This window comes from Oncorhynchus mykiss, chromosome 18 (genome assembly GCF_057628025.1).
Source record: "Oncorhynchus mykiss isolate SJ-2025 chromosome 18, ASM5762802v1, whole genome shotgun sequence".
NCBI classification, from domain to species: domain Eukaryota; kingdom Metazoa; phylum Chordata; class Actinopteri; order Salmoniformes; family Salmonidae; genus Oncorhynchus; species Oncorhynchus mykiss.
The window spans coordinates 42411754-42431084 of NC_143039.1; the positions used below are offsets into that span (position 1 = coordinate 42411754).

Sequence of the window (19331 nt, forward strand, 5' to 3'; positions counted from 1 at the left end):
GCATTCAAAAGAAGGTATTTATTATTGACAATACATACAGTACATGAAGCAGAATTGGAGCCCACAAAAAAAACTTTGAACAATGAATCTGCATATCTGAACAATATAATAGTCAACTTTTCAGTAAACATGGCTTCATGGCTTTGTTAATTTCCCTTTAAATTCATGGATTAAGACTTATTATAAAAGAGCAGAAATAAATGCAGTTGTAATAAGGGAACTTATGCAAGCTAATGATACAATGAAGCAAAAATCTGATTATTTAGCATGTATGTATGTTCAGTCTAACTATTGTGCATTCTACAAACTGAACCTTAGAATACTATATATTGTAGTGTATTATATAGTTAACCATTTGGTAATATGAGGAGCTACATGAAACACTTGAATAAACAAAGTACATGCTATAAGAATAAATACATACTTATAGAAAAATGTAAAAGTTTTGGATCTCCTACATGAGAATATTGCTTTTCACCATTGTTACCAATTCTTTGGATTAAAGGAAATAATACATGTACATAAGAGACACCTTTTTCTATTACAGTCTTAAATGTATACATTATTTGAGAAACAAACGCTATACCAGCATATTGCATAGGTATCCAGTAATTATTTTCTAATTGACAAATTAACCAAAGTGAGATGATTTCTTCCTTTCATATGAATAAAATAATGATTGCTAATGTACGTATTACCAGATTTTTCCACTGTTTGTACAAGCGAAACCAAAAAAAATGAATTTCAGGGATGGCATGATTAGTGTGGCGAAAACCTGCTGTATATGCTCTATCCCATTCACATATTTTTTCAAGCATAATTCTTTCCCTCAGTATCTTGTAGACAAGAACTACACAACTATGTAATAACTATGTAAAGGAAATTCATTTGAGTTAGCCTATGGCAACCATATGAAGCAGAAGCAAATCAAGCATTGGCCAGTAAGCAACAGAGTTATTATCACAGGCTGACTATTGGCTAATCAAGCATATGAAATGCAAACATTGCATTGTCCCAACAGGACAGAGGCAGCACTGGTACTTGAGATGAAATTTTGGCCTTCCAAAAGGCACTAGCCTTGAATATCTTCAAAATCCTCTTGACAACATAGCCAACACATTGCCCTAGTTGTATTTCCTTAAAATAAATATACACCTGAGCAGATTGAGGTCTTTGTCTTTTCTAAGGCATGTGCTTTTAACTCACTGTACTCAAGGACTCAATGTTGATGCCATTTCTCAGTCTTTGGGTGACATGAAGAGATGGCTCAAGTCACAAACATACAAAGCTGTACTAAACAACAGATCAAAAGTCAAATTGAACAGGCAGGTAATGCTATCATTGGTGAGTGTGAACAAGTGCTTAAAGGTCAACTGCCCCTTGGAACCAACTTCACTGGTTTTAAACGGCCTATGTGGCATCGATGAGTCAAATTCATTCTAGTGTCAAAATAGAGTGCAAAGTGTAAATAGAATAATTTTTATTATAAAGTCAGTCTCGTCCAAAACAGAGTATTGTAAGTGCGTTCGTCACAACTTACTAGGGGGTTGGGTATGGATTACTTACATGGCCACTTTTGTAGATGATGCCCAATTGCCTAGAGAGAACACGTTGTCGTACCATGTGGACATTTGATGTCAAGTCTGCATATGGATACAACACACGCACGTTTCGCTCAGCAAACAGGAGTGAAAATAGGCTTCCATAAAGTTGCTGCAAACTCCCAATGCATTTCAACAATATTGCCAGATTACCAGGAATAGATTGTACCCGACACAGTCAATTCTGCTGCCTGTCAACCGTCAAACGACTAGTGTTGGTGAGTATGTTAGCTAAATAGATAAGTGGTACTAGCTATCTAGTAGCTTTTTTTGGTTATACATAGGGTGTGAAAAATGCCATATTTTGACTAATGTTGTATTTGTGTTGCTAATTGTGTAGCTAATCCTCTTAATGAAACCAATGGTTCAAACTGCATGTCTCTATCACAATCCGTTCAAAAGTTATTGGTGTTTTTTCCCTTGTAGGATGGCCAATATTAGGATGTCTAAATCAATGGAGGCCAGAGAAAAAAAGTGGTCTAAAGTTTGGAAAATTCCATTGTCATCTAGGCTGGATTCTGTGCAAGAATTAAGGCTACTGGCTACCTCACTTTCCTGTTGAAATCATATATTTTCTCGAATCCGCAGGACATTAAACAATATAGAGGTAAGATGGATATTGATTTTGAGACATGGCATGTAGTATTTTCATATTTTAGTATACGCTTTTCATATTAATTCGAAATTCCTATTTAAAAAAAAAAAGATTTCTCACAAAAACAAACGTATCTCTGTGAAATGTCACTGAGCATATACCAAGCATTTTATTTTCAAAGCTTTTAATATTTATTTCACCGCTATGTCAACAGAGCTCGGTGCTTATTATTGGATGTATTAGGTTACTCATGTTAGAGAAAGACCCCATGGAACGATTCAGAACATAAGTAATCATATTTGTCTTGGTAAAATGTATTTTATAACATAAGGAAGTGAAATTTCATCAACAAAGCATGTTTTCACCCACCCTGGGCAGGACACCCTATTATAAAACATGATTTGATAATGCTAGCGAGCCAGGCTAGCTGTGATACCACAGATGAAATGGGAATGATACTGTAACTAGATAAATACATTACTCTAACGTGTAATGTGATGTACAGCATGTCAGAGGAAGATGTGCATAGCTCACATTAGCTAGCTACCTTGGTAACAACAGATAGCCCATTGGCATTTAGGGTCAATAACAGGGCAAGCACTTGGATACTAGCTTGTTAGTCAATCATAGGATGTAGCCAGCTTGTTTTCAATCATGTTTTAACTCGAACTGCATAGCTAATGTTACGTTAGCTAGCTAGCCAATTCATTGAAACTCGTACAAAGATATGATAACTAACCCGGATTTGCAAGTTAGGTCTCTAGCTAGCATTCGGGGGCTTTGTCTGATAACCCAAAACAACATGCCTGTTCTCATAAAAGTTTATCATGTCTGCTCTAGGGCAAAAATAAATGTAGGATGGCACTTGTCTACTGTAAATATAGCTATGGCTCTGGCAGCAAATAGCAAAACATAACAGTAAACATTCAGCAATGTAGACTGCTGGTTGCATAGCATCAGCGTCACCGGCCTGAATCTATTCCGTAGTCACAGTCCCTCTATTAGCATATAAATTACTTACAAACTAGAGAACCTTATGTTTCTCGCTATTCCATTCACAGGCTACATACAAAACCTGGTGGATTTGTTGTTCAGCAGCTTCGTGAGTAACCCCATACCATATTAGGAGCTGTTACAGAAGGCTGAGGCAGTGGTGAGGCACCAGTCCTGCTTCAGAGTAATGGGGGTCACATTTGGTCTGGTCAATGGTCAAAATTACTATCTGTCCTGAAATTCACCTAATCACCATTCATAATACAATGAGTGCCATGTATAGTATGTTGTAAGGAGGTGGCCCCTTCCACTGTGCCAATGGACTACTCCTGGGCCCCAGTGAGTAATGCCAACCAGTCAGTGCCATGCTGGCACGTGTCCCTTGTGAATTAGCTATGAATCAGGATTGGCTATGGCTATGTTCAACCGTGAAATAACGGCAGAAGAGATGCTTTTGAAATGTAGTCCTCTGACTGAAAGACAAGTTGACATTGATGTCTGAATTGGGAGAGACGTTGCACTCAGCATTAAAATTATACAATTATACACATCTATTACTTTGTATCATATTTTGTTACTTTTGAATTGAATGGTACTATCAATAGGGGGGAGGGACCCTGTGTATTCTTCAAACATGTCAGGGAACTTTTGTCTTACACCATAAAGGAAGGTACAATATTTGCACATTATCAGAACACTTCTTCTACAGTATTATGTGAAGTATGGTTTATTATACATAGAACTGTTACACTTGAAAGTTATCAAAACACTTTGTTTAGAATATCTACATAAGTTTAACAATTGCACTCTTCTCATATTACTCTGTAGGCTCCTGGATGGAGCTTTGAATTGGGCAAACTCTGTCATATCCAGGATGGAGTGTCATGCACTCCACCCCTCCTGCCCCCTAACTGCACTTGTCTATAACCTGTAATACATTACATATATTAAAGGGACCTCCTCACCCAGAGTTTTGCATGTCAGTGTGTGGTTAGACAGCCAAATCCTTAGATTTGGCCAAATAGAATGCCATTCTGATTAGACAGCTGAAGTTGTACTCTACACAACTTGTTTTTATTTGCTAGCTAAGTGTAGGCACATCAATATGATATCTACATTATACAATACTTTGTCTTTGTAACACAAACTCATCCCTTTGTGCAATGTCAAGATTTAGGCTAGGTGACACCTGTTGTAGGGATATTAGTAGTTTTGGGATTTGTCCCCCTGGGAAAGATGTAACAGTGGACACAAAGAGAGATGAGACAAAACTAGCCAGTTATAGAATATTGTGTTGGTGGACAGCTGAGCTGACTTAAGACCAAGTGTTCAACTCTCGGTTTAAACCATTTCCACGGTAACATGCATTACATGACTTGACGAAACACTGAAACTAAGTTCTAAGCTACTTTCGTAGCAAGGTGTTGTAGAACGAGTGCCTTATGAAACACATTCCAGACACTGGCACTTGCTATCTTGGCATAACTGATTTGACAGAGAAATATTAGCTAGATAGCTGCAGCTGGCTATCCTATCACCAAGCTACGCTAGCTGCTGTCAGCTTGACTAAACACAAGCTCACACAAACTGTAGAACTGAATTAGCTGACCATCTTGAGAAGGTCCAGTCAGTCAGGAGGGGAGAAGTCCTCAACTTCAAACGTTGTTCTTTCCATAGCAAAGCTAGTTTGTTTGTTGTGATTCCGCTAGCATTTCTTTATGAGCATTGATGAAAAACAAGGCTAAATCAGGAAGTGCAGTCGCCCTTTAATTATCATCATTTCCTATTTCCAGTCAAAGGCACTTATTTTGGATGAAATCATCTCATTGAAAGCCAGATACACAAAACAATCTGAAGCATTGTACACAAAATGTACACTTAGGCACTGAATCATTTACAATATCTGCAGACAGAAGTAAACGAAAAACTAAATTCTTGGTCCACTAAAAAGCATACTTATTGGGGTTGAGGCTGGAAGGTGCAGTGCTGCATAGTACGCCTGTTTTTATTTTCTGAGAGATCAGCCATTTCATTTCATCTTCAATTTGTATACATTGGTGAATCTTCTGAAACGGCATCTTCTGAAAGGCACACATTAGATTATAATCTTCAAGATGCTCAATCTCTGTTCCCCTTTGTTGTTTTTTTGGCTTCCTGCATACTGTAGTCCAAGCATGCAGACGTTGTAAAATTATTGGTACAGTATGGTCTTTCCCTTTCTTCTGCTTCAGTCCTCCTGTGTCCATGATTAAAGTGGTGCTACGCATGACTGTGGACAGAGATGCTTGAGAGGTCGTTCCTGATGATCTCATTAACTGTGAAGAAAGGAGAAAGATGTCAATTTCTCCCAATCTACATCAAAGCATCTCCGGTACATTCTTAGAAAAAAGGGTTCCAAAAGGGTTATTCGGCTGTCCCCATAGTGGAAAGGGTTCTACATGGAACCCAAAAGTTCTACCTGGAACCAAAAAGGGTTCTTCAAAGGGTTCTCCTATGTAGACAGCCAAATAACCCTTTTAGGTTCTAGATAGCACTTATTTTTTTAAGTGTATAGTTCATAGTATTTGAGAGATATAGCTAGGTGTTTTAGCAGGTATTACGTCATGATGCGTTCAGTGTGCAAAATATATTCATTTGTTCAAACGGAAAATAAATGTCTTGTTAACACAGATAAATAGAAGTCTCAGACTGTTTGGTTTGGAGAGGATGCAGCTTCTTGCCCTCTATAAAGGATCCAAATGCACTTGTCATGCACTTGTCTCTCCCCCTTTCCTGCCTACTGCCACTCTTTCAGTGTTCCCACAGTCGGTGAGCTTGTCCCCTTTTATCAGCTGTGTTCTTTGGCTGATGGGAGGGAAGTGACCAAACACCAAAGGGACCAATTGGAACTAAACAAACAGCAATGTGGCAGTGTGTGCCTTCTGAAAAAGAGGATGGCAAAGGCAGCCATCTTGATTGAGGAGTCCACCATGAACCAGCAGTGTCAGACTCTCCAAGAGGACCTGACTCCCTTTACAGTGCTTTTTCTGGCAAGCCTTATCAGATCTGCAGTCTGTCAATATTTCACAATCTGGTAACATTTGCAAAACCTAAAGCTTTTAGCAAGAAAAGGTCTCCTTCATATTAGAACAAGCTATGCCCCTTCATTACTTGTGAGACCGAATCACCAGCTGTGTTATAGTTGCTTCAGTATTTAACCTATCTAGGACTGGCTCGCCAACAGCCAATGAAATTGCAGGGCGCCAAATACAAATCAACAGAAATCTCATAAATCAAATTTCTCAAACATACAAGTATTAGGCACCATTTTAAAGATACAATTCTCGTTAATCCAGCCACAGCGTCTGATTTCAAAAAATGCTTTACAGCGAAAGCTCCACAAATGATTATGTTAGGTCACCACCAACTCACAGAAAAACCCAGCCATTTTTCCAGACAAAGAGAGGAGTCACAAAAAGCACAAATAGAGATAAAATTAATCACTAACCTTTGATGATCTTCATCAGATGACACTCATAGGACTTCATGTACCGAACAAAACATACATGTATTGTGTAAAAGTTCATATTTTATATCCAAAAATCGTATTTTACATTGGCGTGTTATGTTCAGTAGTTCCAAAACATGCAGCGATATTGCAGAGAGCCACATGAAATCACAGATACACTTCTCCTTAATGCAACCGCTGTGTCAGATTTCAAACAAACTTTACGGAAAAAGCATAATCTGAGAACGGCGCTCAGAGCCCAAATCAGCCAAAAGAAATATCCGCCATGTTGCGCAGTCAACATTAGTCATAAATAGCATTATAAATATTCACTTACATTTGATGATCTTCATCAGAATGCACTCCCAGGAATCGCAGTTCCACAATAAATGTTTGTTTTGTTCGATAATGTCCATCATTTATGTCCAAATAGCTTCTTTTGTTAGGGCGTTTGGTAAACAAATCCAAAAGCGCGTTCAGGTCCAGTCGGACAAAAAGTTATATTACAGGTCAAAGAAACTTGTCAAAGTATAGAATCAATCTTTAGGATGTTTTTATCATCAACGTTCAATAATGTTCCAACCGGAGAATTCCATTGTCTGTAGAAAAGTAATGGAACGAGAGATACCTCTCATGTGAAATGCGCGTGACTGAGAACGAGGCTGCTGCCAGACCCCTTAGTCAAACAGCTCCCATCCGGCCCCCCTTCACAGGAGAAGCCTGAAACAACGTTCTACAGACAGTTGACATCTAGTGGAAGCCTTAGGAAGTATATAACCCATATCCCACTGAATTCGATAGGGGCTGAGTTCAAAAACTACAAACTTCAGATTTCCCACTTCCTGTTTGGATTTCTTCTCAGGTTTTTGCCTGCCATATGAGTTCTGTTATACTCACAGACATCATTCAAACTGTTTTAGAAACTTCAGAGTGTTTTCTATCCAATACTAATAATATTATGCATATATTAGCATCTGGGACTGAGTAGGAGGCAGTTTACTCTGGGCACTCTATTCATCCAAAAGTGAAAATGCTGCCCCCTATCCCAAAGAAGATAAATAAACATTATTTTCCTATTATTTTTTTAAATATTATTTTCCTATGATGATAGGATAAATGGTCAATAGTACAAGGCATTTCTTTTCATTGACACAGACACCTGATTGAGGAGCTTGGAGGAAAATTCCTTCCTTTTTTTAAATTCAGAGGATATATCATTTAATAGTACTGAATGAACCAGCACTACTATCATTTAACAGCCTCTGTCTGAATCCCAAATGGCACCATAATCCATAAATAGTGCACTACTTTTAACCCTGGTCAAAAGTAGTGCACTATTTAGAGAATAAGGTGGTATTTGAGTCTCTAACCACCTCGGCAGCAGCTCCTCCTGGACTAAGATCTAGCCACAGGCCAAGGATGTGTCTCTCAGCTCCACCAGATAGCAGCCAGATAGGGGAACACCCCTGGAGCCTGGTGGTGGAAGCCAATCCCACGAGCCTACAGAGGAATTCCCTTTGACCGGACACTGGCCCTGCACCATTAGCTCGCTCCCATTACAGCCAGGAGCTGGGGCCTGGAATTGTGAGATTCCCTCCCAAAAAATGGGGTGGTGCTTTTTCATCTATTGTGGTGCGGTACAGCTCTTCCCTGTGTGGACCAGCCCAGACACAGCCACTTCCTCTCAGCCTTCTCCCTTACTTCCCTGCACAATAAGAGTGACAGGGTGTTCCTAGCAGCGCTTGGCTGGTCCCGGAGGTGTTTACATGGTAGAGAGAAGTCTTTGTGGTCCAAACAATGTGCAGGTCAAACTAATTTGACATGGTCACAACCGGTGGTATAAATGTACAGAGGACAGAGGTGAATGTGAGAAACCGATAAATGTGAGCAACCAATAAACTAAACGAAAGAGGCATTCCATAACATGTTCAGGGATTTCGAAGACAAATCACTTGCATTTTGATAGTAGGGAAGCTCTTTTCTTATGGCTACAGAGTACAGTACAAATGTCCCTGAATCTGAGCTGTCAAGTTGTCTAGACATAAAGTTAATATGTTTGGCCAGCTGATTGACTGCTATTAATAAAGAAATAGGAAAACGATCTGTGTTGGCTAAATGATGGAGTAGAGCTCTCATACGTGTGTGTCATAGAAACACACAGACACACAATATTATGTGTCATTGAGGACAGGCGTGTATTTCAATGTGATAGGACTTCATGAGGAACTTGGCAAGAGCAGATACTTGTTAGTGGAATTATGGCATTTTTATTCAGGTACATTAAATCACCTCTTGATCTGCCATAATAGTGGATCTAGAAAAAAATGGCTTCAGTTTCCAACAGTTCACTTCTGTGCTTTAAAGTTTTATCTTTGTAATACATCACCAGCAGACAATTTCCAAACCCATCTTTCAGATATTAGCAAAGCAATGTGCTAGGAGAGCAGGCTAGCCATCTTTCAGATATTAGCAAAGCAATGTGCTAGGAGAGCAGGCTAGCCATCTTTCAGATATTAGCAAAGCATGTGCTAGGAGAGCAGGCTAGCCATCTTTCAGATATTAGCATGTGTTGGGAGAGCAGGCTAGCCATCTTTCAGATATTAGCAAAGCATGTGCTAGGAGAGCAGGCTAGCCATCTTTCAGATATTAGCATGTGCTAGGAGAGCAGGCTAGCCATCTTTCAGATATTAGCAAAGCATGTGCCATGAGAGCAGGCTAGCCATCTTTCAGATATTAGCAAAGCATGTGCTAGGAGAGCAGGCTAGCCATCTTTCAGATATTAGCAAAGTATGTGCTAGGAGAGCAGGCTAGCCATCTTTCAGATATTAGCAAAGCATGTGCCATGAGAGCAGGCTAGCCATCTTTCAGATATTAGCAAAGCATGTGCTAGGAGAGCAGGCTAGCCATCTTTCAGATATTAGCAAAGCATGTGCTAGGAGAGCAGGCTAGCCATCTTTCAGATATTAGCAAAGCATGTGCTAGGAGAGCAGGCTAGCCATCTTTCAAGGGAGACCTTGGAGTATTCCCATTCAGTCATATGGAAAATCTGTGCTTCTGTGGGGATAATGTACCATACTAGGCCTCGGCTTGAATTTGATTGAAATCTTTAACAACTCTATTTAGGTTCAATGCAAGTCAAATTTACATCATGACATTTTCTAATGCATACACAAGGTGCATAGTTTAATTTCAACATGATCTTCAGAGCCCCACACTACTTCTTAGTCTTTGTCAGCAGCAAGGTGTATAACTTGGCCTTTAAAAAAGAATAGCCATTAACCACAAAGTGAAGAAATAACCACATCCCCACCTCAATCCCCACCCTTTGACTTTATTCTCCCCAACCCCTGCCACGTGTGTCCTTCCCAGAACTCAGTCCACTGGCCCGGCCGTCAGTCGTCTATTTGATCTGGCATCAACCTTCTCTGCAGCTGGAGGTTATGGGATATCCTTTTCCAAACTCAAACAACCAGGGACGAGTTGTGCTCCAACGTCTCCATACATACAGTACATACATCAAGTCATGATGTCAGACATCAATCTGAGACAATACATCAGAAACAGACACACCATATCATCACCTTCCCATTTAATGACCAACATGGTGGATGGATTACGGAGGTTGAATAGATTTGCAGAAATATGCCACATATGGTTCAATAGGTTCTAGATATCTGCTGAATATAGAAAATACACATCTGTAAAAACATTGTATTTTAAACAGATTGACAGCAGTTTACATGAATCTAAATCTGGGATTGATTATTAAATGTAAGTGTTGAGTTTAACACCAACTATGTTGGTGGTAGATCCTACAGCGCTGTAACAAGAACAATGTCCCCCTTTCTGAATCAGTGCTGTTCATTTTGACTCTGCAAAAGCAAGCTGACCCACTGACTACAAGCAGAAAACACTATGGCTTACCCCCACCAAGCCCACACCGTTGTCTGTTTACGTCTGTTGCCTTGGACTACATTTCATTCTGTTGCCACATTTCATGTGAGGGATCTAATTGAAAAAATCTAACCGTTGATCTGTGTATGTTTACGGATGATTCAGGCTCCCCGCCCTCAACAAAACATTAAAAATAGCCTCCCGTATGAAAGTGACAGTAGCATGTGGAACTGGTTACTATGACGATGTTCAATACAGAGTCTTGCAATAGAGACATACTGAAAAAATCTGTGTTGTTCAAAGCAAACAACCCAGATGGGAATTTCTTGTGTGAATGGCAAGGACCACTACTGAAGGAACGGTGGAAAACAATGACTCTGAACAGCTAGAGAAACAAAGTCAATCACACCATTCACAAAACAATTAGCAGAACAGTGCTGTTAGCCTCATTAAGGGTTCCAGAGCAACAACAACCGTGCCAATAACGAGTGTTTCTGTCAACACAATACTACAGGACAACCGGTCCACTAACATGCTAACTACCACCTTTAAAACCTATTAATATTCACAGAAAAAGACAAGCCCTGAAACAGTGAGGAAGGGTGGTGGACATGCACGCATGTACACACACATCCTCCAGAAGATGGCCACATGGCTGGGCCAGGCCACAAGATGTTCTTGGCCCGTGCGGGCTGGGGCTCCTGCTGTATTACTGTTAGTCAGTTCCTGAGTGCAGTTGGTTAGTTCAGCATGTCACCCTGTATTACGCCAATGAAAACACTTATCCAACCAGGTATTTTATACATGCAAATTGCCTGAACAATGGAGAAATACTGAAATATGGGAAAGGCTTAAAAATATATATATGAAAAAGGAGGGCAAAGTGAGAGAGAGAGCAAAAATGTTACCGTGCGGAAAACATTCCATGTCAATATCTGGAAATGCAGCATTGACTGGCTACTTCTCTGTGAACAGTATAAAACCAGTTGGTATTCAATATTGGATCATGGTAATCCAAAAGCCACATAACATATCCTAACCAAAACTGTAAAAGTGGTTTTGTTTCCTTCCTTAGGTTGAGAATATTTACCAAAATGTTGAGGGAATCACAATCTCAAGCTATAGCCTTAAACTCCCTCCCCTCCTCTCCCTCGGGTCTCTCTCCTCTACTATCCCTGGCTCTCAGCTATGACTTTACAGTAACAGTACACTATGTGCCCTGGTCCTCTACTCCTCCACTGCCTCAGGCCACAGTGGCAGCAGGCTCAGGCAGCATCCAGAACACACAAGCTCCAGTCAGTAGCTTTTATAGCCACGTGGCCTAGTCAGAGTTTCCATGAAGAAAGAGGTTTGGAGCCTCCTACAGGAGAATCTGAGAAATGGTAGACAGACAGGGGGGATCTTGAGACTAGGTTAAAAGATAGCACGGTGAGGGAGATACTGGGATGATGGAAGACAGGGATACCTTTTGGTAGTGTGGTAGGACAGTTATTAAGCATGGGGCTCAAAATATTAGAGGTCTGTTGTATACAACTTTGTTTTACACTATAATTGAATGTATGGACATTCCATTAGGATATTCACATCGGGCGACATGGTGGCCTAGTGATTAGAGCGTTGGACTAGTAACTGAAAGGTACTGACAAGGTTCAAATCTGTCCTTCTGCCCCTGAACAAGGCAGTTAACCCACTGTTCCTAGGCCGTCATTGTAAATAAGAATTTGTTCTTAACTGACTTGCCTAGTTAAATTAAAATATATATACACTGTCTCACACCATTTTAAACTAATAAAAAGCTAGGAAGTATGACTTCAGCGGCCACATCTAATGATCATTTTTACAAATTACATTTCCTGTTAGTGCTGAAACTAATTGAACAGAATAAGTTACTAGTCCATGGACAGTAGGTGTCTCTGCACAAAATACAAATATTATATTTGTCTATGTGAGCTTTAACGAGCATAGTCGACAATGAATTAGCGTACCACCACACCTGAGTGAGTCAATAAAATTCAAATCCACATGTACCCGTGCCAAAACCCCTGTCCACATTACTGTAATTATACCTCTCCTGGTCCAAATCCACATGTAACCGTGCCAAAACTCCTGTCCACATTACTGTAATTATACCTCTCCTGGTCCAAATCCACATGTAACCGTGCCAAAACTCCTGTCCACATTACTGTAATTATACCACTCCTGGTCCAAATCTACCATTGTTCACTAAGTGTACAAGAGAAGCACAACTCCTGATAAATGTGGTTGGTGATAACTTGATTATTAGAGGAGTGATGTAAATAACCTACTACAATAAAAGCTCTGCTGCTTGATTTCCCCAGACAGACAGAGCAGCCCAACAGAACTTCAGTCAGTGTGTTATTTAACCAGACTGTTAGCAGGAAGGGGGCAATTAGAATGGTTGGAGCGTAGCTCCAGCATAACAACCAATCCACCAGGGCTAGGAAGGCCCGGCCCAACCCAGCCAGACATTTGAGCTCAGTTCAGTTCAGCTGGGGTCTGGTGCAGATCACATCAAAGAGCTTTACTTTTACTGCTGCTGATAGCTGCTGGTTAGCGACTATCCCAGCTCCAGGTCTGAAGGATGGTTTCCTCCCAGTGATTGATATGGGGCCAGGCAGCACTGTTGTCTAGCTAACCCCAGGGAAGATCATTTATCCCATTTATTGCAAATCAGCACACAGCCCAGAACCCTTAGTGGTTGTGAATTCTGGAATCCCAGACCAGTGAGATCATAAAACTGGGTTTCTAAAATTCCCCAGCTTGCACTCTGCTTGGGAGGAATAAAAGAGGTAGAGGAGAGTTGTTTATTTTATCAGTGGACTTTTAAAAGGCCTGGCCATTATTCAGTGGCTTCAAAGTATGATATTTCAACCATAGACCTACCAGGGTTCTATGATTGAACTGTAAGTCCCTGTTCTAGTCGCCTGATAGCAGTGGGAGGACAAGGACCAGAGGGTGTTAATCATAAAAGCCTTTCTCACCAAGTTCATGAGAAGGCAATTACTGTAAATAGTGACTGATAGTAGCATAGTATTACATCAAGTGTGCATTTACATAGCTTCTAAGCGGCTGGCTATACAAAAAATGATTTACTGTATGATTCAATGGTGGCTTTAATAATCACAGTGCATTAGGATAATGTGGAGAGGTGTATGATTAATAACGCACCATCATCTAGGTACATCTGGTCCAGTTCCTCTGGCTCCTGTTTGATGTTAATGGCCAGCGTGGGGCTCGACGAGCGGCTGCCTCTCTCTGGCACTTTGGAGAACTGGGTCACTGGGCTGGAGCTGCCACTGATGGGCTGGGGCGGCGTTAGGCAGTGGGTGGGGGAGAACGGGGCCTCCGGGCCGCTGGTGTCAGGGGTGGAGGGCTGTGAGCCTGGTGAGGATGAGGCACTACTGGGTGGATAGAGGACAGATTGCGGCTGGTAGCATTCAGAACTCTCCTGGATGATGGAGACATCTGGGATCGGAGACTGGGATGGGCCTGCTGACAGGCACTTGGAGAAGGGCGTTGTGGGTGACAGGTCATGCAGTTTGGGACTGGTGCTGGGGGAGGATGAGGAGGATAGTGAGGAAGGCTTCCCTCCCAGTCTCCGTTGGCAGGCGGAGTAGGTACCCCCCACACATGGCCGGAGTTCTGTGGGTATAATGGAGGTCATAACCTGTGGGGTGTAGTAGGGCTTGGTGCGAAGCGCCAGGCCAGGGCCACGCTGGGGACACACCTGAGGGGGGTCGTAGTCATCATTCGGCTCCATTTTTATAATTGGAACTGAAAGAAGAAGAAAAAGGAGAGGAAAAGGAGGAAAATAAATAAACATACAGTTCGATCTCCTGTCGAGGGTGAGTGAGTGAGTGAGTGAGTGAGTGAGTGAGTGAGTGAGTGAGAAAGTGTCCGTGAATGAGTGAGTGAATAAGTGAGTGTCAGTGAATGAGTGAGTGAGTGATTTAGTGAGTGAGTGAGTGAGTGAGTGAGTGTAAGTGAGTGAATAAGTGAGTGACTAAGTGAGTCAGTGAGTGGGTTTGTGACTAGAATACCCACAGCCAAACAAACACTCTCATCAATGAGACTGTGTCTTTTCCACCCTGCTGAAAATATTCAAAAATGAAAAAAGGTGAATGAGTGAGTGAGTGTGAGTGAGTGATTGAGTGAGTGTCAGTGAGTGAGTGAGTGAGTGAGTGAGTGAGAAAGTGTCAGTGAATAGGTGAGTGAGTGAGTGTGTGAGTGAGGGAATAAGTGAGTGAGTGAGTGAGTGTGAGTGAGTGAGCAAGTGTCAGTGAGTGAGTGAGAAAGTGTGTGAGTGAGAGAGTGAGCGAGTGAGAAAGTGTCAGTGAATAGGTGAGTGAGTGAATAAGTGAGTGAATAAGTGAGTGAGTGAGTGTGAGTGTGTGTGTGTGTGAATAAGTGAGTGAGTGAGTGGGTGGGTGAGTGAGTGGGTTTGTGGCTAGGATACCCACAGCCAAACAAACAATCTCATCAATGAGACTCTGTGTCTTTTCCACCCTGCTGAAAATATTCAAAAATGAAAAAAGGGAGACAAAAGGGATGAATCATCACCACAAGAGACTTCCAGCTGGTTTTACAATAAAAATGCCTATTTTCTTTGGAACAGACCCCGGCAATAATATCCTATAAACGTGCATTATGAAATATGTTGCTGCTGCATAAGTTTCATGCCCAAACATGAGATACATTACTGCTCTCTCAAAAAAACACACACAAAAAACAGTTTTACCAAATATGCTATGTATTGCTCCTTCAAACCCCAATATTTCAGACGTGGCTCAGTATTGAAACAAAATGGTGCCTGCAAAATGCTTTGAAGATTGCAATGATTATGCTTGTGGTGACCATGGTTGAGTTCAGAAGGGCCCTTTCTCCACTGTCTTGTTCTCAGTTCCCAGCTCTTGGCTACCAATACCAAATTCCTGTGTGGATCGTGTTGAACATTACATTTCAACAAGATCCACATGTGTTGAACATAACATCTCCTCCTGTATGATTCTCGGGTCAATCTCGTTTAATGGCTGATGCCGCAGTCCACTGACAACCGGCCGTTAGCACCGGTTTTGAACCTGAGATTTATCGTGCATCAAAAACTAAACTCGATTTGAACACCTAAAACGAGTGAAACCAAGCTACATCCTGCAACACCCAGCCTTGCTGAGCCCGCTGTCAAGTGAACAAGGTGAAGTCTGATGAGAAGAGTCATAGCAAACCGCTTCTATTTTAGACCCAGTAGGATGAAGTGTGTCTGCAAGCAATAGGATAGACTAATGCGCAGACACAACACACAGATGAGTAGGATGAGTGCAATGTTTGTGTTACCACAAAATCTGAGAGCGTGCCTTAGCATCTCCGCAATAACAATCTGTGATGTTGCTGTACTGTAAGCTTACTGTTAGAAATGCCTGGGTAAGTGTACTATAACAGAAATGTTTGTACTTCTGCAGATTTGATTGATATATGCAAGTAAAAAAAACAATAATAACAATAATTTCCATCTCTTTAGGTGTAGGCTTAATCCACGTATTTTTGTGGAGGGATATCAAATCTCCTTTTACTGTAGGTTTAGCTGTCTGGACCTAATGTGTAGACTACTAGAGTGTGTGGCATGACACTGTCCAGACAGCTTGTTTAATGAAGAGACTTGAGTCTAACTCTTTAAGAGACACTGACCAGGCCCAGTGTCCCCTCTCTCCCCCCTCTCTGACTCTCACCAGAGGCTGAGGACAATGCTGCACTTTCAGAGGGGAAAGCAACTGAGGCACGTCAGCGCCCACATACAGGACTGGGACTGCAGTTGAATCAGAGCTTTGAACCACCCACTGGATACTAGCTTTCTCTGCAATTAGAAGTGTTTATTTTTTTTACATTTGATCTGGTGTGGCGTTTTTAATTTAGTCTGGCAACAGTTTGGCTATTCAAAAAACACTGTTCCGCTCCCCTTTTCCACTCTTGTGCAGTCCACTCCAAGTGTTCTTATAGCTGCAGGTATGGAAAATAATATGTTTTATGGAGATCCATTTTTACAATGGGAATAACCGAAAAACCATCGCTTTGTTCCTCACTTGAAAACCACCAAAGACGGAATACAGAATGCTTGTGTTCTTTTCTTCAGATGTAAAAATTGTGCTCAAAGTGTTCTTATTGGTCTGGGATATGAAAGGACAAGGATAGACAAAAGAGGAGTAGGGGATAGGGTGCTGGGTAGAAAAAGAGAGAGAGAAGGAGAGAGTTGGAGACAGACAGAACGAAAGAGAGTTTACCATTGGCAGACATGTAGGTGAAGTGCTGGTACTGGCTCCTTTTCCTCTTGCCATTGCACACATAGAAGTTCACCTGAACAGGATTGGATATCCTCTGGTTCCGATAAGGAGGGATTTCAATGAGAAGAGATGTCTGCAATATAAAGTCAAAGGCAATGCCATCCATAGTGAGATGCAACCGAGTGCCTTCAGAAAGTATTCACACCCCTTGACTTTTTCCAAATGTTGTTGAGTTAAAGTCTGAATTTAAAAAGGGATTACATTTAGATTGTTTGGTCACTGGTCTACACACAATACCCCATAATGTCAAAGTGGAATTATGTTTTTAATTTGTTTTAAACAAATTAATAAAAATTAAAAGCTGAAATGTCTTGAGTCAATAAGTATTCAACCCTTTTGTTATGGCAATCCTAAATAAGTTCAGGAGTAAAAATGTGCTTAACAAGTCACATGATAGATTGCATGGACACACTTTGTGTGCAATAATAGTATTTAACATGATTTTTGAATGACTACCTCATCTTTGTACCCAACACATACAATTATCTGTAAGGTCCCTCAGTCGAGATGTGAATTTCAAATACATTTTCAACCACAAAGTGTAGGGAGGTTTTCCAATGCCTCACAAAGAAGGGCATCTATTGGTACAGTGCTTGCGAAAGTATTCACCCCCTTAGCATTTTTCCTATTTTGTGACCTTACAACCTGGAATTAAAATAGATTTTGGGGGGGTTTGTATCATTTGATTTACACAACATGTCTACCACTTTGAAGATGCAAAATATGTTTTATTGTGAAATTAACAAGAAATAAGACAAAGAAACAGAACTTGAACGTGCATAACTATTCACCCCCCAAAGTTAATACTTTGTAGAGCCCCCTTCTGCAGAAAATACAGCTGCAAGTCTCTTGGGGTATGTCTCTATAAGCTTGGCACATCTAGCCACTGGGATTTTTGGCCATTCTTCAAGGCAAAACTGCTCCAGCTCCTTCAAGTTGGATGCGTTCCACTCGTGTACAGCAATCTTTAAGTCATACTATAGATTCTCAATTAGATTGAGGTCTTGGCTTTGACTAGGCCATTCCAAGACATTTAAATGTCTCCCCTTAAACCACCCGAGTGTGGCTTTAGCAGTATGCTTAGGGTCATTGTCCTGCGTGAAGGTGAACCTTCGTCTCAGTCACAAATCTCTGGAAGACTGAAACAGGTTTCCCTCAAGAATTTCCCTGTATTTAGAGCCATCCATCATTCCTTCAATTCTGACCAATTTCCCAGTCCCTGCCGATTAAAAACATCTCCACAGCATGATAATGCCACCACCATGCTTCAATGTGGGGATGCTGTTCTCGGGGTGATGATGAGAGGTGTTGGGTTTGCGCCAGACATATAGTTTTCCTTGATGGCCAAAAAGCTAAATTTTAGTCTCATCTGACCAGAGTACCTTCTTCCATATCTTTGGGGAGTCTCCCCCATGCCTTTTGGTGAAAACCAAACATGTTTCCTTATTTCTTTCTTTAAGCAATGGCTTTTTTTCTGGCCACTCTTCCGTAAAGCCCAGCTCTGTGGAGTGTACAGCTTAAAGTCCTATGCCAGATACTCCAATCTACGCTGTGGAGCTTTGCAGCTCCTTCAGGGTTATCTTTGGTCTCTTTGTTGCCTCTCTGATGAATGCCCTCCTTGCCTGGTCTGTGAGTTTTGGTGGGCGGCCCTCTCTTGGCAGATTTGTTGTGGTGCCTTATTCTTTACATTTTTTCATGGGATGTTCAAAGCTTTGGATATTTTTTTATAACCCAACCCTGATCTGTAGTTCTCCACAACTTTGTCCCTGACCTGTTTAGAGAGCTCCTTGGTCTTCATGGTGCAACTTGCTTGGTGGTGCCCCTTGCTTAGTGGTGTTGCAGACTCTGGGGCTGTTCAGAACAGGTCATGTGACAGATCATGTGACACTTCAGTAAACTCCACCTGTGTGCAATCTAACTAATTATGTCACTTCTGGAGGTAATTGGTTGCTCCAGATCTTATTTTGGGGATTCATAGCAAAGGGGGTGAATATATATGCACGCACCACTTTTCAGTTGTTGTTTTTTTTAAACAAGTTCTTTTTTCATTTCACTTTACCAATTTGTACTATTTTGTGTATGTCCATTACATGAAATACAAATAAAAATACATTTAAATTACAGGTTGTAATGCAATAAAATAGGAAAAATGCCAAGAGGGATGAATACTTTTGCAAGGCACTGTGGATGGGTAAAAAATAAATAATGAAACATTGAATATCCCTTTGAGCATGGTGAAGTTATTAATTACACTTTGGATGGTGTATCAATACACTGAGTCACTACAAAGATACATGCATCTGGAATCAGTTGCCGAAGAGGAAGGAAACCACTCAGGGATTTGAGGCCAATGGTGACTTTAAAACAGTTACAGAGTGGCTGTGATAGGAGAAAACTGAGGATGGATC

General features: G+C 41.1%; 1 protein-coding gene across 2 annotated transcripts in view; it reads right to left on the minus strand.

Annotated features, from left to right (window-relative positions):
* Window positions 1–19331, minus strand: part of nfatc1 (nuclear factor of activated T cells 1) — a 59824-nt gene continuing 40493 nt past the window's right edge. Inside the window, exons 8-10 of one of the 2 annotated variants that reach the window (XM_021571742.3) lie at window positions 16864–16996; window positions 13760–14365; window positions 1–5504 (exon numbers count right to left, since the gene is read on the minus strand). In XM_021571742.3, coding sequence (XP_021427417.2) covers window positions 5449–5504; window positions 13760–14365; window positions 16864–16996 — 795 coding nt within the window. In that variant the 3' untranslated portion in view covers window positions 1–5448. The remainder of the gene's footprint in view (window positions 5505–13759; window positions 14366–16863; window positions 16997–19331) is intronic. The other variant, XR_016488480.1, reaches the window with a different exon arrangement.